The sequence below is a fragment of the Delphinapterus leucas genome, chromosome 4 (genome assembly GCF_059928025.1).
Source record: "Delphinapterus leucas isolate spDelLeu-1000000601 "Yukka" chromosome 4, BTC_Dleu_Yukka2, whole genome shotgun sequence".
Taxonomy (NCBI): Eukaryota; Metazoa; Chordata; class Mammalia; order Artiodactyla; family Monodontidae; genus Delphinapterus; species Delphinapterus leucas.
In genome coordinates this window covers 86,351,987-86,375,694 of record NC_143132.1, presented here as the reverse complement: position 1 = coordinate 86,375,694, position 23,708 = coordinate 86,351,987, and the positions used below count along the sequence as shown (strand labels likewise).

At 35.6% G+C, this 23,708-nt stretch overlaps 1 protein-coding gene across 1 annotated transcript in view; it reads right to left on the bottom strand.

Annotated features, from left to right (window-relative positions):
* Positions 1–23,708, bottom strand: part of CCDC39 (coiled-coil domain 39 molecular ruler complex subunit) — a 47,387-nt gene that overhangs the window by 22,056 nt on the left and 1,623 nt on the right. The window contains exons 2-11 of the mRNA XM_022571477.3: positions 17,777–17,896; positions 15,968–16,114; positions 14,253–14,411; positions 13,383–13,475; positions 12,959–13,087; positions 9,975–10,166; positions 7,281–7,384; positions 6,824–6,956; positions 3,377–3,571; positions 2,123–2,287 (exon numbers count right to left, since the gene is read on the bottom strand). Coding sequence (XP_022427185.1) covers positions 2,123–2,287; positions 3,377–3,571; positions 6,824–6,956; positions 7,281–7,384; positions 9,975–10,166; positions 12,959–13,087; positions 13,383–13,475; positions 14,253–14,411; positions 15,968–16,114; positions 17,777–17,896 — 1,437 coding nt within the window. The remainder of the gene's footprint in view (positions 1–2,122; positions 2,288–3,376; positions 3,572–6,823; positions 6,957–7,280; positions 7,385–9,974; positions 10,167–12,958; positions 13,088–13,382; positions 13,476–14,252; positions 14,412–15,967; positions 16,115–17,776; positions 17,897–23,708) is intronic.

Here is a 23,708-nt window from a genome sequence, read left to right as displayed (position 1 = left end):
CTGAGAAAGCATAGGGTCTTGGTTAACTACAAGCTCTGGAATCAGACAGCCTTAATTATATATTAGCCATCCAACCCCAGTGGGCAACATACTCTTCCTCAGTTTCCTCATTTCCAAAATGGAGATGATAACTATACCTACCTACCTGGGTTGTTGTGAGGGTTAAAGAATTTACTGTCAAAGAATATGTGCAACAATGTTTGACACATGGAAGTGTCTATTATTATTATTACATATATAATCACATACTGCTGGAGAGAAAAATGCTAGATAAGATCTAATTCCACTGAATGAATAAATGGGTCATACATACTCAGATATTAGTTTTCTAGCTTTATACCAGTTTGTATCCTCCCTCCCACTCAGAACCAGAACAAGGTTTGTTCCCTTTGTCCCCCTTAGCCCCTCTTAGGGGACATAAAGCAAAAAGTTTCTATTGCCAAGATCTGTCTCCCTTCTCTCTCTCTTTCTCTCTCTCTCTTCCTCTGTCCCTTCCTTCTTCCCTCCCCTGCCCTTCTCACTCCCTGTATATCTCTGAACTATCAGGACTTAAGATTGAAGCAAGACATTAAGAATTTTTTTTCACATAAAGATGTGATTTCATAAAATTAACTTTTAGAATGAAATTTTTAATTTAAGGTAATTTTCAACCAGAAGAAATTTGTCTCTACTATTCAAAATAATAGATGGAGTGGCATGGGAAAGAGAATACAGAATGACTTTACAATCTAATGCTACTATTGAGAAGAGAAAACCTTCATTAGAAGATTAACTAGCTTTAATATCTTTAAAAATTCACTTGCATTTCTATTAATTTATTTACCTCTCTGTCAAAACCAGCTGGGATAGGCATAAGTACTAGCCAACTGCATAATGGACAGAGCCCCAGGGTAGCTAAAAGGAGGAACACTAGAACCATCCTCACACAGGAAAACAGGCACAATTCAGGCTAGGATCAAAAAACATGTCCAGATACAAATGTTACCCTCCTATTATTCTGTAGCACTAATATTCTCATATTCTATGTAATTAAAAAAATACCATTTATTGAGTACCTACTAAAAGCACTGTGTTAAGACATACATTGCTTCTAATTCTCCCAAATGCCCTAAAATAATATTAAATATTGTTTTCCATTTTAAAATGAGTAAACTAGGACTCAGGAAAGTTAAAATATCAGTTAGTGGTGTAACCTTGACATTCAAAACCGGTTCTGCTCTTTTCCACTAAACCAAGGAAACAGTCTTCTAAAAATTTAATCAGGCTACAAACCACTCCAAACCAATATTTTGTCATGTTAATTTTTTTTTCCCCTAATTTAAAAAAGTAGTAGCTCCCTTTCACCTTTGTAGCCCTGAAGGAATTCAGAGCAATTCTTCTTAGAACCACTAGAGGACACTCATCACTAGCCTTTCCAGCTGTTTAACTTTTAAACCTTTGGAGTTCTCCCCCTATTCAGGTCCATGTTTTCACTCCTTCACTCTTACTTCCCAGTTACACTTTAACATAGGTTTTATATTACATAGATTCCCCTAACACAGGTTTTATATTGCCATAAACATTAAAGTACCTAAAGATGAAGAACATTTTTACCGTATTAACAAAACTGAGTCATCTGAAATATGTAACTAAGTAAATATTTGAATAACAATAGATGACCCGTAAAAGAGCAGCTTCTTTTAGATGCCACTTCAGACATAAAAAGCAATCAAGTTACTATGGCAGATACATAATAGAAAACTGGAATTTATCAATTTTTTAAATCATGTACTATTTAAGACTATTTTTAAGTCCCATGGACCACGGATCAAATCCTAGCTGTAATCATGGACAAGTTACTTAATCTGTAAAACAAGTATTATCTTCATCACAAGACATTTATAAGGATTAAATGAAATAAGATACTAAAGGCATATACTTAGCATACAGTAAATGCATAATCAATAGTAATGTTACATTCTCATAGTCAGTATAGAAATATAAGCATTAGCTCATACACTTGTTATATATATGGGTAGCTTGGCAATTATCCTATCCAAAGTCAAGTCTTAGGAACATGTTGACTTAAAACAAAATGATGACTAGGATATTTGAAGCATAAAAAGTATTTTAACTAAGTTACATGAAGCTTCTTGATCTGTGTTTCCAAAAGGTTAAATGTAGATTTTTTCTCTTCCAATGTCTTTTGAAGTTCAACAATTTTTGCTTCAAGGGCTTGTTTTTCTTCTGAGTTAATTTCTCCCTTTAACCGTGACATTCGGCGTTCCACTTGTTGAATGTAAAAATCCTGTTACAGGTTTTAAAGATAGGTTAGTAAGAAGAAACAGTTAAAACCATTTCTATAAATGCAAAAACACTGTAAATACTTTCTTATGAATTTGGCCTGATGTCACCATTTACTAAAGTCACTTTCACCCTTCAGTGATTTATAGGATGAAATCCTTCTTACTGTAAGGGAAGAAAGAGCAAACTATTCTTCAACAACCAGAGTACGTGATAGTAACACAGAACTAATCTGAAAATATAATAAAGCAGCTAGGTGGTCATTTATCATACTCCCATGATGGAACATCAGTAAATCCACTGGATTTACATGGATATGGATTTTTTGAGGGTACATTTTCTAAGGAGTACAAAAAAAGAATCACAAATTGTTAGCCATGAAAGTCTCAAATATGATGAACTTCTAAAGAATTATTCTGAAAATTATACTTTAGAGTCTAATTTTGAGAAACTAAGAACACATTAGATGGGGAAATTAAGACGTAGAGAGGGAGGACATTAAGAAATTAACATGAGACAGAATATATAAATAGAACAAAAAGGAAAAAAAATTAAAACATTTTTTGGTCTGGGGTTGGGGGTGGGGATGGGGATGGGGATGCCGATGTTTGCACAACATACAGTCATAGGGGTTTCGGGTTTTGTTTGTTTGTTTGTTTGGTCACGCTGTGTGGCATGTGGGATCTTAGTGCCCTGACCAGGGATTGAACCCGCACCCCCTGCAGTGGAAGCGTGGAGTCTTAACCACTGGACTGACAAGGAATTCCCAACATACAGTTTTTCTAGGTTTCAGACATCTCATTCCTTGTTTTGTTTTACTCCAGGTCCAATTGCTCCAGGTTCCTTTAAAGCATGGTCTCCCTCACTAGAGCTGTCGATCCTCTTCTCTATTTATTTCAGATCAAGAAAAAAAAATAGCTTTTAAGGCCCCCTCACCCTTCGCTGACCTAACATGATATCCCATCTTCAGCATCTGTCTATCCCCCCACCCCAAGAGTTCTTAGAAATCTTTGTTTTCTTAGGACACTGCAGTATCTTGACCATCACAATTATAACAAATCAATATGAAGACATTCATAAGAGTAACATCTACCTGATTGTACATAATTTCTTGCTGCTGTAAGGTTTCAAAGTCCAGTTTATGTAACTGATGGTTCAGGTGCTTTAGAGAAGAACGGGTTCCTTCAATTTCAGATACAACAGCTTTTTCTTTCATTGTCTCAGTCTGTAATTCCTGAACTTTCTTAAATAGCACACCCTTCACTATGTTCAACTGAACTTCTACTTCCTGATAATAAGAATAACAATGATTAATGAAATATAATACCTTATAATGTTTTATTGCATGAATATTATAATTTGGGGGTCATAAATGAACCCTCATTTTAGCCCTTAAGAATATAAAGCCCTTCCCACAGTTTCAGCAAATCCCCAACATTGCTTGTAGTCTACTCTAGTCTAGTAGACTAGAATAGTAGTTTTCTATTCCTGTGTCATGCACCTTGATCTGTCATCTTAATTCTATCCTATGTCACCTTAGCCTTAGAACTTGACCATTCCACTGGTTTCCTTAGAACATAAAATATACTGAAGACACACAGCTTCTAAGCTCACAAAGTTTACTAAAGTATTGAGAGTGTTAAGGGAAGAAATCTCCCACCTTCTTTTTGGTACTATCCAGTGGTGAGCAGATAAATTTTAACCATCAGCTTTCTAGTAGATGGGAGGTTACAGGGAAGAGGCTGATTTCTATGATTATTTTATTCCCACTATGGCCAGTTTCAAGCTACTAACATGATTCCTCTAAATGCAGAGCTAGGAAGAGATATGCCGTAGCAGACCATTATGCAGTATATCTACTAGACAGATATAACAGATGTTAATAGTCTTAAGTAACCTTAAAAGCATAGATAACAGTAAAATGCAGTAAAATAATTTGGAAGTGATATGTGCTGAGTACATATTACTTTTATTTTTAATATAATTTATTTAATTGTAAGTCTATATAATTTGATTTTTAATAGTAGCTATGTTTAGCATTTGACTTAAAAAATTCCAGAAAATTTAACTATCAGCTCTTGTGAGCTGGTGAGAGCTGGCCCCAACACACTACTGGCACTATCACTATCCCTTACTCACACCTTGCCTGCAGCTGACTTCCCTACATGTGCAGCCCTCTAGCAAATAGAAACTGGTACCCCATTCCCACTTCTCCTTTCTCAGGAGGCAGGTCCGTCTTGATCTCACAGTGTCACATCAATATATTCTAGGTTTCAAACAGATCTCCCATGCCAAGATCTATTGAAAGCTCTCATTTTAAAATGTTGAAATAATTTCCCTCTGTGTTCTTATACCCAGATAAGCATATTTCCCTTTGGCATCCAATGAACCTCAATATGAAACAAAAGAAGTCTGTGACTGGCACATTTAAATTTTCACAAATCAAGAAATATAATCTGATATAACCTTATAAAATGCATTCTTTTTCATATAATAGACAATTTTCACTGGGTTTAAGAACTTCTGAGACTGCTTGGCAGAGTTTTAAAGTCAGTGCTTGGTGGTGAATAACACAGCAAAATATATAGAGTTGAGATTTTTTTCAAACAAACAAAAACCCCCAATAACTACAGAAAACAAGATTATGAACCCAGCCCTGCTACAGCACAATCAGTACACATGCTGCCAATCTTATTGTTTTCTAATTCAGCTAATTTCTTTAAAAATATCACTAGTTTTTAATTATGTCTTCAGAAGGTGTATTTCATACAAACTTCAGTCTTTACAGACTTCAAATAAGTTCTAATACTATCCCGTTCCATGTACTACAGAAAATCATGCTCTTAGGGGGAAAAAAATCCACACCTTTTTTTTTTAATAATGTTGTATGATTTGGACTCAAATACCACTCAAGTCAAGACTGTTGCATGACTTCGCTACTCAGGAATTTTAAACATACAACAGCACACTGAGGAAGCTGGATTCTATCCAAATACAAATGAAACCATACTTCATATAGGCCTCAGCAAATGGGGGATTTTACCACCACCTTCAGCTACCCCTCCTCTTCCCCCATCAAAAAAAAGAGTAAGGGCTTCCCTGATGGCGCAGTGGTTGAGAGTCCGCCTGCCGATGCAGGGGACACGTATTCGTGCCCCGGTCTGGGAAGATCCCACATGCCGCTGAGCGGCTGGGCCCATGAGCCATGGCCGCTGAGCCTGCGCGTCCAGAGCCTGTGCTCCGCAACGGGAGAGGCCACAACAGTGAGAGGCCCGCGTACCGCAAAAAAAAAAAAAAAAAAAAGAGTAAAAGCAGAAAGTAGTGCCTACAGTGATAGGTCACACAAATAATTTTGAAGTTTTCAAAGAGGGAACGGTTAACCAGCCTTTTCCAGTTCCTTAAAAATCGGCTTTAATTCTACCAGAATGCCAAAGAGCTTAAGGTAGAAGGGGTATGCCAGTAAAGTTAGTAAAAGTGTTAGCATTTAAAAGTCTGTTTACCAATAAATGGTGCCAGACTGGAAGAGGTTAAAGAGATAGCAGATGATGAAGAAATACATGCAACGAACGTAGACCACTGGGGGAAACTTGATCACAAACAAAAAAGATGATAATCTGGTGTAAATCAGTTGTAAAACACGGGCATTTTTCAAGATGCATTTGCAATGTAAGAACATATATACAAGGACTTCCCTGGTGGCACAGTGGTTAAGAATCCACCTGCCAGTTCAGGGACACATGGGTTTGATCCCTGGTCCGGGAAGACCCCACATGCTGCGGAACAACTAAGCCTGTGTGCCACAACTACTGAGCCTGTGCTCTAGAGCCCGTGAGCCACAACTACTGAAGCCCGTGTGCCTAGAGCCCGTGCTCCGCAGCAAGAGAAGCCACTGCAATGAGAAACCCGAGCACCGCAACGAAGAGTAGCCCCTGCTTGCAGCAACTAGAGAGAGCCTGCACGCAGCAACAAAGACCCAATGCAGCCAAAAAAAAAGTATAGGAATGGCAAACAGGGACAGAGACACAGTAGGCATTGAGAAGACATGGAATTTAAGATAGAAGGGCTATACCTCTAAAAGAAGACAAAGTTAAATGCTGAAAGTGAAGCAAATGGAGAATTAGGAGCTGAAGATAAAAAGAGGTACAACAACTCAACAATCTAATTACAAATGCAATCACCCCAGAAATCAGAGCCTCGTAAAAGACCTCCTTCTCCTCTGATCTCAAGAGTCTAATTTATTCACTATTGCTAAATTTGCTGTGATTTTTTTCTTTAATTTATATATTTTTGGCTGCATTGGGTCTTCGTTGCAGTGTGCAGGCTTCTCATTGCGGTGGCTTCTCTTGCTGCGGAGCACCAGCTCTGGGCACGCAGGCTTCAGTAGTTGTGGCACACGGGCTTAGCTGCCCCACGGCACGTGGGATCTTCCCGGACCAGGGCTCAAACCCGTGTCCCCTGAATTGGTAGGCGGATTCTTAACCGCTATGCCACCAGGGAAGCCCTGCTGTGATTTTTTTTAAAAAAACGAAACTAAACTTACTTTCACACCTCTTTCTTCCTCCTTTAGCATGTCTTCCAAGTTGGTAGCTTTCTCCTCTACAGATGTAGTTTTCTCAGTTATCTGCTTTAATTTTTTTCTTACAATCTGATTATGATTTTTAATTTTGTGTAACCTATAGAGAATTTATAAGGAAAAAATAGAAAACATGTCTAAAAGATATTTAATGCAAACAAATAAGGAATAGTTTATCCTAAGATTTCTTCATATAACTTGAAAATTTCTTTTGCCATAAATCTTTTTATTATCAATGCGTATATAATAAGCCATAAAAATATTGCTCCTAAGCCTTTGTACTGAAAAACCCAGGAAAATTATTTTAAGTTTAATAATTTAGTAGCTATAATTTTACAGTTATTTAACCAAAAAATCAAATATTCAATATTTTTTCTAGAAATAGTCAAAAACTATAAACATATTTAAATACCTTTTTTCTTACCTTGTTGTTTCTTCATTAATGTCCTTCTTTATTTTGGAAATATTTTTCCTCAGAGCTTCTAAATCACTAGAACTTCTATTCACAGTGGCTTTTAAAGTATCCAGCTATTTATTAGTTAACAGAGAGAAATTATATATTTACTCTACATCTTATAAATTAATATCATTTCTGAGAAGTTCTATTATGAACACATTAATTTCTAACTTACATCACAACCATAAACATAATAACCATGTTGCTGTAATACATATTTAACAATTTTTCTTTTTGATCTGATATTAAATTTTAAATAACTTGTAAATCCTGGCATATTATAGAGAACTACATATATGAGTTAAAAGTGCATAGAACAAAAGCTTCACAACATTGTATGTGGCAATGATTTCAATATGACACCAGAGGCACAGGCAACAAAAGAAAAAGTAGACAAATTGGACTTCGTTAAATTAAAAACTTTTATACAACAAAAACAATAACAAAGCAAAACGGCAACCCAAAGAATGGGAGAAAATATTTGTGAATTATATATCTGATAAGGGATTAATATCCAGAATATATAGAGAACTTCTAAAACTCAACAACAACAACAACAAAAACCCAACCTGACTCAAAAATGGGCAAAGACCTCGAATAGATATTTCTCTAAAGAAGAGATGCAAAAGGCAAATAAGCACATGAAAAGACATGCAACATCATTAATCATTAGGGAAATGCAAATCAAAACTACAGTGAAATACTACCTCACACCAATTAATACAGCTACTATCAAAAAAACCCAAAATAACAAGTATGGACAAGGATGTGGAGAAATTGGAACACTTGTGCACTGTTAGTGGGAATGTAAAATGGTACAGCCACTGTGGAAAACAGTATGGCAGTTCCTCAAGAAATTAAAAATATAATTACCATATGATCAGCAATTCTGAAATAATTGTTCACCCATGTTCACAGCAGCATTATTCATAATAGCTAAAACATGGAAGCAACCCAAGGCCATTGACAGATGAATGGATAAGCAAAATGTGGTATATACACACAATAGAATAGTATTCAGCCTTAAAAAGGAACAAAATTTTGACATATACTGTAACAGGGATGACCCTTGAGGACATTATGCTGAGTAAAATAAGTGAAATAGGCCAGTCACAAAAAGACAAATACTTTATGATTCCATTTATATGAGGCACTTAGAGTACTCAAAATCACAGAGACAGAATGTAGAATGGTGGTTTCCAGGGGCTGGGAGGAGGGGGAAATGGGAAATTATTGTTTAATGGGTACAGAGTTTCAGCTTTACAAGAAAAGAGTTATGAAGATGGGTGATGGTGATGGTTGTAAAACATTAGGAATGTATTTAATACCACTGTATACCTGAAAACAGTTAAGATGGTAAATGTGTGTTATATTACATGTATTTCACCACAATAAAAAAATTTTGAGGAAAAAGAAGTACTCTTATATGCTACAGCTTGTATGAACCTTGAAAGCATTGTGTAAGTAAAAGAATCATGACACAAATTGCACCATATTGTATGATGTCCAAAATAGGCAAATCATAGAGACAGAAAGTAGATCAGGAGTTGCCAGGGCCTGGTAGGAGGGGAGAAAGGAAGGTGATTGCTAATGGGTATGGGATTTCTTTTTGAAAGACAAAAATATTCTAAAATTAGTTAGTGGTAATGGTTTCACAACTCTGTGAAATACTAAAAACCATTGAATTGTACACTTCAAAAGGGTGTATTTGATATGTGAATTCTATCTCAATAAGCAAATTATAAATGAATGAATACCTGCATTCTTTTCTGTAATTGGTTTAAACTTAAAAATTGTTGAGAATGAGCTATTAGCAGTGACATTTAATTTATGCAAGAAATTCATTTATTTTACTTTTTCAAGATCTTAATTATTCTCTTCAGACAGAAAAAAAAATCTTTCCTTCTTTATCAGGAATATAAAGTGTAACAACTTATAGAATAAAATGCTCTGCAATATTACAATTTCTCACCCAAATAGCAGTAACTTCAGATAACATGGCCTCAAGGCACAAATTTCATAAAGATCCCTTTATTGCTAACTAAGGGGATTGCTAACTCTCCCTATGGAATAATCTAGTTGGCATGTATGCTCAAAAAAAGAAAAGAACAAAGCAGGAGAATTTTATTCTCTCTTAGTCTGTTTAAAGACATTATACCACTACATTGTCCCACTACCACATTGAAATATTTTCCCTTAACAAGGTAAGAAACTGAACTTCAGCAGGTAGTTCCACCTAGAATTTGAGAATTAAAACCACCATACACATGTAGCACTGGAAGGACACTTCAAGTTACCACCGATGTCAATAATTCACCTTCACATTTGCTCATTTGCCGGTTATCTTATAATTATGATTTCCAGCCTAGACCCTTCAGGAGCCTTTTGCCTTGGGTCACTTACAGAACACTATGTGTGACAGTCAAGTTGGTCACTGCACAACTCCAGGGGGAGCCCTTCACACCACCTGTGATGTGAATGACAGCCCCCTGTTGCCTTCATCCAAGCAAGGTCTCATTAGAGTATCCTAAAAGTGCCACAACATGAAGGGATGTAACAAAAAGAACTAGAAGGCAGTTTCTTAATCAAAGGAAAGGCTTTATGCTTATTTGTATAGTAATTTGTTATAAACACACAAACCAGTCTTTTTAGTTGACATACCTCATCCTTCAGCTGAATTCTCTTAGTTTCATGACATTGATATTCCGTTCTACATTTTAAAACTTTACGATCAGCAACAGAAATTTTTTTCTCATACTCTGTGTTATTCCCAATCTCACTTTCCAAAAACTTGATCTTTTCCTTAACCAAATTTTCTTTTTCTCTTATTTCCTGTTTTATCTTTGCTAGTGCCTAGGATTTAAAATACATGTTAAATATATATTTAATATAACAAACAAAACTAAAACTAAAAGGAATTTAGTTTTTCTATAGCATTTATTTTACCAAAACTTAAGAAAATGTTTTTTAAAGACAGACTAATTTATATGAATAAAATAAAATATTAATATGCCACACACTAATATCTATAAGCTCATTTTTTAAAGATCTCTGTATTTTATTTCATCCATCTGGTACTTTGCTAAAGGGATGAGAAAAATGTCAATTTTTCATCAACAAAAGGTGACATGTAAAAAATATAACAGTATTGAATAGTTTTCACATGGAAAGTTGGATTTCAATGAAATTTTCCAAATATTTCACAAGACCAGTTTCTTTCATTTTTTGAGAATTTTATTTTTGTTATTGGTTTCTGTAGGAATGTCTTCACGCAGGCTTTTTGCTAGTCTTGGGGATACAAAATAACTAGAATATACAACGTAGTAACTGAGGTATGGACAAAGTATTAATACTATGGGAGCAAAGAGATAATGAAATCTACCCAAGAGAAATCATTAAAAGGCTTTACCTAAGAGCCTTCATTTGAACCGGGCCTAAAAAGATAAATGGGGGGCTTCCCTGGTGGCGCAGTGGTTGAGAATCTGCCTGCCGATGCAGGGCACACAGGTTCGTGCCCCGGTCCGGGAAGATCCCACATGCCGCGGAGCGGCTAGGCCCGTGAGCCATGGCCACTGAGCCCGCGTGTCCGGAGCCTGTGCTCCGCGACGGGAGAGGCCACAACAGTGAGAGGCCCGCGTATTGCAAAAAAAAAGATAAATGGGGATGCATAAATACTCTAACATGGTTAAGGTGCAGGGTGGGAGGGCGGGTGTGGAATGGGGACATAATAAGAAAGGTTGGAGACAGATGATAGGGATTAGGCTGGAAAGGTAGAGGTTAAGGCCAAATGGTGAAGAATTCAATTTTTCAATTGCCATGTTAAAGAGGGTCAGCTTTTAAGCAACATGGAATAAAGATTTTAGAGCTGGGGAATAAAAAGATCATATGTGGTTTTCACGGGTGATTCTGATGGCAATATGTTAACTGAATTTGAGGGAGAAGGAAAATTTACCCTAAAATATATTTCTTCCAATTTTTCTGAAATAGGGTCCCATCAAACAACTAATCCCAGGAGATTGGGTCAGGGGAGAGTATGTGTTCTAAAATCAGTAAGTTTTAGAAATGCTGCATGTAATATTGTACATATTAGCATATTAAATCAATATATATCTGAGATTTACTGCATTTTAAAAAACATTTTAAATTTGTTTAATCTAGTATTCCCATCTATATAACAATTAACATTCTATAATTGTAACATTCCATCTATCTACTATGTTCATTCAACCTTAGGAGGTCAAAACTTCCTAAGTTTATATGTGTCAAATGATTATTCTAGAATTTCTTGCTTTATATTAATTTTTCTACCACTTAATCAGATGTTTTAATTCCTACTTCAGCGTTCACATTTTTTAACAGGGCAATCTATTCACAGTTAAGTTTTCATACAGGTGATGCCACAGAAATCAGAAATACCACAAATTGAGAGCCAGCTGTTAAACACTTAGAAGCATCCCACTACCTATGGAACAATTTCTTGTTTCCCTTCCTAGTCTTTTTCAATACATACAGCCAGGAAATGTCACCCCATAAATAAGGAACCACTGAGGATATGACCAGAGAGCTACAAGCTGTGGATTCTGCCAAATCAGCAGGCTGAGTCAATTTAGCTGCAGGGCTGTATGAGAATTTGATTATGGATCTGCAGTCTTAGATATGACACATTTGATTTACACAGAGGAAGCAGTCAGGACTTGATGTTTGAAAGCAGTATGAAGCCAAGAAAGAGAAACCAACATCAGCATTAAGAAATAAGAGGAACTCATAGTTAACATTGGTTCTCCCAAGTGCCTCCTTAGGGAGGTGTAGGCCATTTTGTTGACAAAATGTTGATTACTTACAGAAGTTTAAAATAAAGAAATCACATTTTACATATAAGTTACATTTAACAAGTAAACCACATCCAGATATGGATGTGGTTCCAAACTCCCTGGGAGTTCCAAACTCCCAGTCACCTGAGCTGCTTGCCAATGCCTTTCCATGGAGTATATTCAGAATGGAAGTTCGCCCATTTTCTCATCTGCCTTCTTTCCTCCTCAATTCCTTCTCCTTCCCAGCTTTCCATCATCTTCCCATTTTCACTCACTACTATTTTACCCCTTAATGATTTCCCAAAAAAGTTCTCCTAAATTACCTCTGAAAGTAGCAAAAGATAACACTAGGTCTGTGTTTAATCAGTGTGGTGTTCCTCCCCTTCTGAGCTTTCACCCCATCATGGGTACCTCAGTTTCAAAAGGGAAAATTTATTGCAGTCCTTTTTTGGCTATCCATGAGGCTCCTTTCCCTACACCTTTGATTAGCACACGAATAGCACACATGTTAAATCCAATGCACCTTGGACAACCATGTATAAGTCAGGGCATTGGTTTTACTGCAATAACATTATCTGTTGATCTTCTCTTGTCCCACATTTCAGAGATGTCAGGATCCAGTCTTTGGCATTATATCCATAAGTAAATAATCTTCATAAAATCTCATTTCTAAATGGATACAGGGTCAGCTTTGAAAAACATTTACCAAAACTATTGAATCCTGCTACAAAAGTGACTTTCAAATAACAGTGTGATTTACATTTGAAATGAATGAGTTAAATACAAAAGAGATAAATACAGCTGAACACTGCAAGGACCAAACAACTACTTTACCAAGGCACAGTTATCAATGTCTCGATCTCTCTTCTGCATCTGTTCTATTGTGTTCTCCCACTGTTGAATGAGTTCTTGCCTTTCATTATGAATCTTACGAAAATCTTGGGCTGCTTTATCCAATTCTAACTGTCAAATGAAGACCAAATAGTATTTCTGTGAATTTAAGTGCTTTTTAAACATCACTTTGACAACTAAGAAATAAAAATCTTTACTATAGGGAGGGTGGGAGGGAGGGAGACGCAAGAGGGAAGAGATGGGAACATATGTATATGTATAACTGATTCACTTTGCTATAAAGCAGAAACCTACACACCATTGTAAAGCAATTATACCCCAATAAAGATGTTAAAAAAATAAATAAATAAAAATAAATAAATAAAAACAAAAAACAAAACAAAACAAAAATCTTTACTAAACCAACCTGTGCACTTAGAGTCTCTGCAAGTTCATTGTCAAGTACCTTTCTTCTCTGATTACATTCCACAGTCAGTCTTTCTAATTGCAGGGTCAGTGCCTATGATGTAATTACATGCAAAAATATTCATAATTACCATTTTATTAACATAAAAGCTGTTAGCATATCTCACATTAAGTATTATATTATACATATACATATTATATTATACATATTTATTTGACATCTAAAATAACTACAAAATAATACATATATTCTTTATCTTCTAGACCCATAGTGCTGCAATGATAACACAATTGTTTCTAAAAAGACTTTTAATACTTTTTAAAGTAAATTAGAAAAAAGATTAAACAATAATTTTCCATTTAAAATTATTTTAACTAACGTATGTGGCATTAATCTATTAGAAAATAGCATGTTTCATGATACTAAAATATTACCAGATTTAATTACAAGTAGATTTTTAAGTAACGGTTATAATAATATATTAAATAATCAATAGCACTATAGTCTCAAATCAGCAAAAACTATCTGTAACATTCAAACTATTACACAAAAGAAGTGAAAATACTTATACATAGTTCTAGTACAAAACTTTCTTTTCTGAAATGCTTTTGAGAAACCTTCTCAATCAGGATTCTTAACTGGGAGCCCAGAGATCCCTAAATGGACAAAGGGCTTCAGAGGATCTGTAAAACTTGCAGCAAAATTTTGTGGATATTTGAGTATAGTCATTTATCTAGAGACAGGATAACTGGCTTTATTAGACCCAAAATGTTTAAGAACTACTTTAAAATTATAAGTACAATTTAGATTAAATGGTTGATATATTACAGATTCAGAGAAAATCTAACACTACAATTTATAATATCTCACCCTAATTTTATTATCATCTTGTCGTGCATACTTCTGAAGAATGAGGGCATCACTATCTTTATGAGCCGATTCTTCCAGCCATGCCTCCAGTGCTTGCTGGTCCCAGTTCATCTGACATTTCAAACTATCCAGTTTTTGAGTAGTTTTAAATATGTAATTCTAATTTCCAAAGAGATGGGGCATGGGGAAATTACAAAACATTATTTACTGTACAAATTAAAATAAAACATGTGCTTCCCTGATGGCGCAGTGGTTGAGAGTCCGCCTGCCGATGCAGGGTAGACGGGTTTGTGCCCCGGTCCGGGAAGATCCCACATAATGCGGAGCGGCTGGGCCCGTGAGCCATGGCCGCTGAGCCTGCGCATGCGGAGCCTGTGCTCCACAACGGGAGAGGCCACAACAGTGAGAGGCCCGCGTACCGCAAACAAACAAATAAATAAATAAATAAATAACATTACATATTACAGGACATATTTAAAAGGAAGAAAGACATCCTGTCTCTGTCCTTGGCCAGATGTATATAAATATGCCATATTTAATTGTATAACCATCATACTAATATTTTAATTATTCAGTTGTGAAATAGAGCGGAGATGATTATACAAAGTTGAGAACAGTGGTTGAGCCAAAGTTTGCTTAAAAAGGCTTCCGGGGGCTTCCCTGGTGGCGCAGTGGTTGGGGGTCCGCCTGCCGATGCAGGGGGCGCGGGTTCGTACCCAGCTCCAGGAGGATCCCGCGTGCCGCGGAGCAGCTGGGCCCGTGGGCCATGGCCGCTGGGCCTGCGCGTCCAGAGCCTGTGCTCCGCGGCAAGAGGGGCCACAGCAGTGAGAGGCCCGCTTACCGCAAAAAAAAAAAAAAAGGCTTCAGGGTAGCTCCCCTAGAGCAATCCCATTAGTCACTCCACCAAAACTACCCCAAGCTGATACACAACCTTAATAAAAATAATGTACTTGATATGCTAACTCAAGCCCAAGACAAGTCCCCTTCAGCCCCATTTCCAATCAGATTGCTGCGTCTAAAAGACCTCTTATATAGAAATTTTGAAAGCATGTCTAATTAAAATAAATACAGTAGTTAAGCAGATAAAAATATTTCTGTCAATGTATTCATTTAACAAATCTAGGTTCACAAGAAGAAAACAGATCAATATGCAAACACATACAAATTAATATGATATGTATGCATATGTATACATATAGAGATACAGATATATACATTTCCATAAGTATATGCATATGTAAAGATAAGAATTGAATTTGGAAAGAGCTCCCAGCCAGGTAACTAAAAACTAAGAAAGAAAAAAATAGGTTATAGTAGTTTAATATTAGAATCACCAGCTGATAATATGAAAAGTAAAAATTTTAACTGAAAAATGAAATTCAAAATCACAAGTGACTTTTTTAATGTAGCTTTTAAAAATGTAGCACTTATAAATTATGCCTAGTGTGGTATATAACAGGCAGCCGGCATGGTACTTTGCACATAGTAAGGCTCAATGACTATTTTGGTAAATGAATATCGAGAAAATAAATGTAACGTTCTATCACTGTTGATTCAAATTACAGCTCCACGTCAGTTTCATTGTCCAAAAAACGACGTAAGTGAATGTCAGGAAACTAAAGAATGCCTTTGCCATACGGAAAAAAAAAAAAGTTTATTTGGTGAGGGAAGAAGGAACAATAGCACACAATTTTAAGTAACATTTCAACACATACTTCCTTATCACTTTTCTTTTCCCGTATTGAAGTTATCTCATTTTCCAGTCGTTGCATTTCATCCTTCACTCGTCCCAGTTCTCTTTCAGCAATCATCTTAAAATGTTCTTCACTTTCAATCTCATGCTCCCTGGCTTTGCAAAGAGACTACAGAATAATATACAAGACAGAAAGACTTTTTAAATTTTAACATTATAAAATATTCATAATAATCCACTAGACAGAAAATAACAAAGTTCCACAAAATGCTTAGATCAAGTACTATTAATTCCACTTCTCGGAAACCTACACCACATTAGACTTTGTGATTCAGTGTAGTCGGTGTTGCTTACTAGTTGTAAGAAGTCAGTTCATGGAATGTGCTAGGAAAAAATGTTGTCAGCAGTTTTCAGTTTTTATGTTGGTCTAAGGAAACTGCTGAAAACCAAAATTTATATACTGAGACTTTTAAAAGATATAATTCATTTATTTAAAAAAAAAAATGAAACTAATTAAAAATACTTAGGAAATGGTATGTTTATAAGAATTCACATATTCTAATTAACAGAGATAATTTTAAAGTAATTATGTAAACAGTGATCGTTATAAATATGTCCTAGAGTATATTAATATACAATGATGACTTTGTGTTAAGTTTTACTTAATAAAATCGTATTTGTTGACTACTGATCTTGTAGGGCTTCAAAGTTATCACCATTTGTATTATTTTTACATTATTAAGGCTGTTAGTGTTGAAGGAAGTTTACTGTCTTTTGTCTCTATTGTCCTACTTAATTGAGGTTTGGCTATAATGAAATACACCTACAGAAAATCTGTTTCTCAATTCCCCAACTCAGTGGTTTAACAACTTGAAGAAAAGATGTTGTTCCAAACTGCTTATTAGTTACTAAATCACATCAGGATACAAAAATCTTGAGATTGTTTTTAAAAGTTCATTAAATTTATAACTTTCTAATAAGACTTGTAAAAACCCATAAAACAGTTACTTACCTATATTAAGTATAAATTGGTATTAAAAACATGACTTTTTTCATTTTTAAGAATTACACACTTCTTCAAAGGAAAGTTGATGCATTTTTTGAAAAATAGTTTCAGATGGAAGTTAGTAAACTCTCCAATGCTGATTTACAGAGCTTTCTGATTTCCTGGGCATCATCAGGGAAAGAGATTCTACACATGAATAGATTGTCCATAAAACAGATGTTTACTTAATTAATCACTCTAAGTTTTAATTTTTATTATTTGTGTTAATATTTCTAAAATGCGTTGTACTGTTCCCAGTTACCTTAGTTTCCTGAATATAATTTAACTTTTCTATTACCTCAGAATCGCCATTATAAAATTCAATTCTTAAACTATGCTAAAATACCGTCGTGTCCTAAGGGCTACTGAAGTGTGTGGACTATTTACCTCCACTCAAAATGGCTCCAGGTGGTTGTGCTGAAAAATTTAAAAGTAGACAGAAACTCTATTATGTGTTTTATTAGGTCTGCTTCCACTTAACGCCATAGTTTCTCACTGCCATCGCTGTATCCTTCTCATATAATCAGCTGACTAATATTATATCAGACTGTTTGAATGAGGATTTCTCTTTTCAAATGAACTAATTATTCCTTGAATTTGGCGGCAGTAGAGTTCCTAAAAGTCTTTTTCCTACCTACTTTCAGGTTCAAGGTTATGTTCATAATTATTGAGTTATACGAAAGTTTCCTATAATATCTCTGAAATCAAATCATAGATGTAAATGCAATGTGAAATGTTCCATGACTACACATGATATAATCAATGTGAATTTCAACATTATTGTACCTGGGTAAATAAGAACTCTTGCTTAACATTTTTGAAGTGAGAAGTCATAGCATTAATTCGATCTTCACAGTCACGTAGCTGATCTTGAAAGCTTGACCTTTCATCCCGCAGCTTTGACAACTGTAAATAATAAATTCTATGATTAACCAAAGTCCTACTAAGTTTTTACCATATTAAAAGGATCTAAAATCAAAAGAAAATTAAATCCTCATTTACTTCACTTCTTGCAATATCCATTTAAACTTCTAAAATCTACTAATCTTTTAAATATTATAAAATAGCTCTGTGGGAAAATTAGCACCATATTAAAAGAGAATAGAAATCTCTCTCAGATTTACAGCATTAGCAGGTCCACTGCTAAAATGCACTTTAATAAGATTCTATTCTGAAATTAAACCACAAGATAGCTAAAGTAGACAGAGCATAGCAACAAGATGTAACAAAAACCCACAGCATGAAACATAAATTTGAAAAGTAGCTGTACATGCAGCATAATAGCTCCTCCCTGAACTCCTATTCAAAACCAACAGACTTAGGCTAAGCTTAACAGAACAGAACAGCTAACTCTCACATGCTTAAAACCTGTTTCTTAATAAATTTTGTGTGTCTTTTGAATAAGAACCCTGAGTAGAAACAAAACATTGTAAATGCAAGCAAACAAACAAACCTTTAGGAAATTATAACACACATTCTCAGGACCACTAGAGTATGTCACCCCTCGAAGCAGTATAAAAGCTCAACAACAAAAAATATGCTTCCTTAGTGTTTGGAGCTGTGGTTCCCCATGTTGGGACTACAACCCAGGAGGTACACAACACCATCCACTAAAATGCAGAAGAAATATTTGAATTTTTAACGAAGGAAGAAAGAAAATAAATACTAATTTACTCATTTGTTATGTCCTATATTTTATTAAACTTACTAAGTACAGTTGACCCTTGAACAACCTGGGTTTGAACTGTGGTTTCACTTATATGGGGATTCTTTTTCAATAAATATAGTACCTATATTTTCATTTTACAGATCTTTAACTAAGTGTGGGGAAAAGTTTGTGTTTGCTTAGAGATCACACACAATATGGGGAATCAAAAGAACTAAGGTTTGATTCCTGATTCTATCCAAACTGTTTCAGCTTCCTGCCCTTGGGTGAATCATTTATCAATTCCCTGTTTTTGAGACAGAGATAGCAGTACTCAAATTTTCCACTGCTGGGGGTGGGGGGGCAGGTAGCACCCCCTAACCCTCACACTGTTCAAGGTCAACTGTAATAATAAATATGTATTTTTTGCTGTTTATTTCATTAATTTCAGTTTTTATTTTAATTCCCTTTTTTTTACTTTATTGTTCTTTTTTTTGGTTTGGTTTGTTTTTGCGGTATGCGGGCCTCTCACTGCCATGGCCTCTCCCATTGTGGAGCACAGGCTCTGGACGCGCAGGCTCAGCGGCCATGGCTCTCGGGCCCAGCTGCTCCGCGGCATGTGGGATCCTCCCGGACCGGGGCACGAACCCATGCCCCCCGCATCGGCAGGTGAACTCTCAACCACTGCGCCACCAGGGAAGCCCTATTGTTCTTTTTTAAAACTTATTAAGAGGAGTTCTTAGTTTCTTTACTTTTTGTCTTACTGATTTTTATGACCTAAATATTTGTCACCCCCAAATTCATATATTGAAACCCTAATCCCCAATGTGATATTATCTGGAGGTGGAGCCCTTGGGAGGTAAGTAGGTTTAAACTATGACATGAGGGTAGGACCCTCATGATAGGATTAGTGTCCTTATAAGATGAGGAAGAGAGACCAGAGCTCACTCTCTCTCTCTTAGCCATGTGAGAACATAGCCAGAAGGCAGCCATCTACAAGCCAGAAAGAGGGCTCTCATAGGTACTCAGCTATGATAGCACCCTGATCCTGACTTCTAGCCTTCATAATTGTGAGAAATAAATGTCTGTTTTTTAAGTCACTCAGTCTATGTTACTCTGGTGTAGTAACCCAGGCTAAGACACTGATCTAAAATAAAGGCAGTTAAGACTATAAGTTTTCTCTAAGATTTTTGCCGTTTCCCGTGGGTGTGGGTATGACGCAGTCCCCTTTCACTGTTTTCTAAAAGGTGATTTTTTTCCTTTCAATTTCTCTTTGATATAAAGCTACCCAGAAATATATTTCTGAGAAACTCACTTAAGTATCAATATTTAAGATGGGTCTCTTAGTCAGCTCAGGCTGCCATAACAAAATATCATAGACTGGGTGGCTAAAACATGGAAATTTATTTCTCACAGTTCTGGAGGCTAGGAGGTCCAAAATCAAGGCACCAGACAATTCCGTTCCAGTGAAATTTCTCTTCCTGACTTGCAGATGGCTGCCTTCTCAGAGTCCGCATATGACAGAAAGAGCCCTGGTCTCTCTTCCTCTTCTCATAAGGACAGTAATCCCATGCTCTCCTTTCCCTGCCATCATGACCTCATGTAAACCTAATTACCTCCCAAAGGCCCCACCTCTAAATACCATCACACGGGGGGTTGAGGGGGGTGGGTAGGGCTTCAACATATGAATGGGGCAGGGGTGGGGGGGTGGGGAAGGCACGCAAGTATTCAGTTCCTAACAATGGCAGATAATTTTTTAAATTGTTTATTATAAATTCTATTGGCTTATGATCAGAAAATGTGACCTATAAATTTTCCATCACTCATTTTTAAATTGTTATAAAATATATATAACATAAAATTAACCATTTTAACCCTTTCTCAGTGTCCGTTAAGTACAGTGGCATTATGTACATCCACGTGTTGTGCAACCATCACCACCATCCATTTCCAGAAATCTTTTATCTTCCCAAACTGAAACTCTGTACCCATTAAATACCAACTCCCCATTCCCCTTACCCCCAGCCCCTGGAAATCACCATTCTACTTTGTGTCTCTACAAATTTGACTACTCTAGGTTATCTCACATAAGCGGAACCATACAGTATGTCCTTTTGTGTCCAGCTTATTTCACTTAGCCTACTGTATTTAAGGTTGATCACTCATTTTCAGGTTTTTGTTCTGGTCTAGTACATAATCTACCTTTGTAAATGTTTTATGAACATATTCTACTTAAGGGATATATGTTCTCTATGTTCTTATTTTTGTTGTATTAGTCATGTCTTTTATATCTTTATTTTTGTCTATTAGAGTTGTCTAATTCTAAGGAAGTAAATATTGAAGTATCTCACTACATATTTTTGTCAAGGCCTACTTGCATTTATAAAAGCTTTTACTTTCACATATTTAGCTGTTGTGTTGTTTGGTGCTTTATCACTTTTATTTTCTTCATCAATTATGATTTTTATCATTGCATAATGAACCCAGAGCAAAAGCATCTGCTTTTTAAATGAAAGCATAATGATTAACTCACCACAACTTGATAATTCCTTCCCCACAGAGTTCCCAAACAACATTTTATTGCCTCTTTCTTCAATATAAAAGGACATGCAAGGACCACCAGATATATATTGAAAACTTACATAATGTGAGGGACATCAAGATAAACAAACAAAAAGATCCCAAAGAAAACAGATAATTCAGGACACAAAAGACAAGAACTAAACACACACACACAGACACATACACACTCAGAGAGATTGTAAATGATAATGTACTCCTAAAACACGACCATGTGATACAAAAAAGCAGTAAGCAAATAACCTGAAAATTAAAAATATGATTGATACAGTTGCCAAAATTAAAATTTCTATGTAAAGATGAAATAAAACCCTAAAAGCTTCCAGAGATTAAAAAAGTAAGCTACAAAGAAATGAAAATCATTTCTGGAAGATATCACTGCTGGAAGATAATAGGGCAATACTTTCCAGATTCTGTGGAAAAATTATTTTTATTCTAGGATCTTCTACCCAGCCAAATGACCATCATATGTGAAGATAATCACAGTGTTTACCTCCCATAGACCCTTCTTAGGGAGACACAAGAAAGTATTTCATTAAAATAAGAGAATAATAATCTGAGAAAAAAGAAGCTATGTGATGTAGGAAATAGAGCATCAACCCAGTAAAGGAAAGGGAATTCTCAAGTTAACAGCTGGGAAATAGGTCTGTGGGAAAATAGTCCATACTGGGAAACACAGGACTCCAGGAGGAAGGAGTAGGGGGAGAGAGAAAGTATCTTGAAGATCTGATACTACGATTTAAGGACTATAAATGTAAAGTTGGCAATGCAAGGAACCAGACTGGCAGCCAGGGATGTGAGGAATTGAAAGCACAGTACTGTGGGTCCTTCTTGAAACCCACACATGGATAGTACCCAACCAGTCAAAAGATGAATCAAAGTGAAAAATTCAAAAAAAGGTAAACTTAGTAAAAGTGGCTGCATGAACAACCATTAAATCATTTTAAATATAAAACTAAGACTAAACACTTGCAGTAAATTAAGGGCACTGAATAGAATGAAAATAAAATAAACCTTGATATTATAAAAATAATAAAACCACCATTTTTAATGGGGAAAAGAAGGTGGCAGGAAGGGTAAGAGAGCTAATTTCTTCATTTCAAAGATGAGAAATGAAAGATCAGGGAGTCACCCCATACTGTCTACAAATGAAGCAAAGAAGTTTTTTAAAAACAATTAATTTAACCATTTAGTTTTTCTTAATGTTAAAGAAATCTTTCAGCAACCATTATCTCTTATAACCAAGTAATACTCACTGAAATTCAAAAATTCCGTTCATTTTCTCCTTTAAACACAAGTAAAATTAAATTTAAATTTCTATGTTAAAAGCAGCACATGTAATAGGATCCCAGTTTTATAATACTCCTGTCTTTTCTATCTGTATACCTGTAGACCATGATGTCTGGGATATTTGTTTAAAGCCATGATAGCCACTTCTACGGTCAACAGTGAGTACTTTGGGGAGGGAATATCTTGAATTTTTTATTTTATACCCTTCTCTTCTGTTTGAATATCTTAAACTTTCAAGAGTTGCTTTTTTAATATTGGAGTTTATTCAGATGAAGTGATTATGGCCCTCGTTATTCTTTTTATTGCTCTTTAATATTTTTTTAAATAGCTAATACAAGTAATATGTATATAAAGTCCTGTGAAACAAATATTATGGCAATAATACCAAAAACTAACGTTTGAATGGAACTTAACCTATATTAAAGTCCTTAGAGCTGTGTAACAACCCTGTGAGATAATTATTTTACTTGTCTCCAGTTTACAGAAGAAGAAATGGACTCAGTGCTCGTAAGCAGGATCAGAACCCAAGACTGGATACTTATTATTAGTCCTCAGTACTCAGTGCTAGATCTCTTATATTTCCTAATGCTGTCCTTCACTTAAAACAAAAAACAAAATCTGAAGCCATCTACATTAGATATAAGTAAATAAGTCAGAAGAGTTTGAAAAACATATTTTCAAAAAACAAAGTGGAGGATTTTCATTTCTCAGAGGAACCTTCTCTTCCATTCTCTAAAGTAGTGTAAGCATCATCAGTTCTTGGACCCTCTTCCACACAACACATTGCCATGTGATGGAACTTTAGACTGACTGCTAACTGGTTTTCAAAGTTTCCTGAGCTGGTTGCAATTTTATTTTTAACAACTACCATGCATTGGTTGCAAGCTGGTGTAAAATACTCCTTACGAAAATATTTTATATATTTCTGTGACAACTTAATCCTCACTTTGAAAAGCTGTAAATTGCACATTATACATACTTACTAGAACATCCCTCTTAAAAACATTTCTTCGAGTCACTTTAAACATCCTAGGCAGTAACTCAAAAAGAAATGTCAACCATAACATGTTTTGTTTACAAACATCCGCAAATAACTGTTGCTACGCAAACCTCAGAAGTCCCTTTGCAAACTGAGCTTAATTCTGAGGAAGGAAAAAGCGGGCGCGAGAACCAGCCTTTCCTCTACTGCTCAGGAGGCTAGAA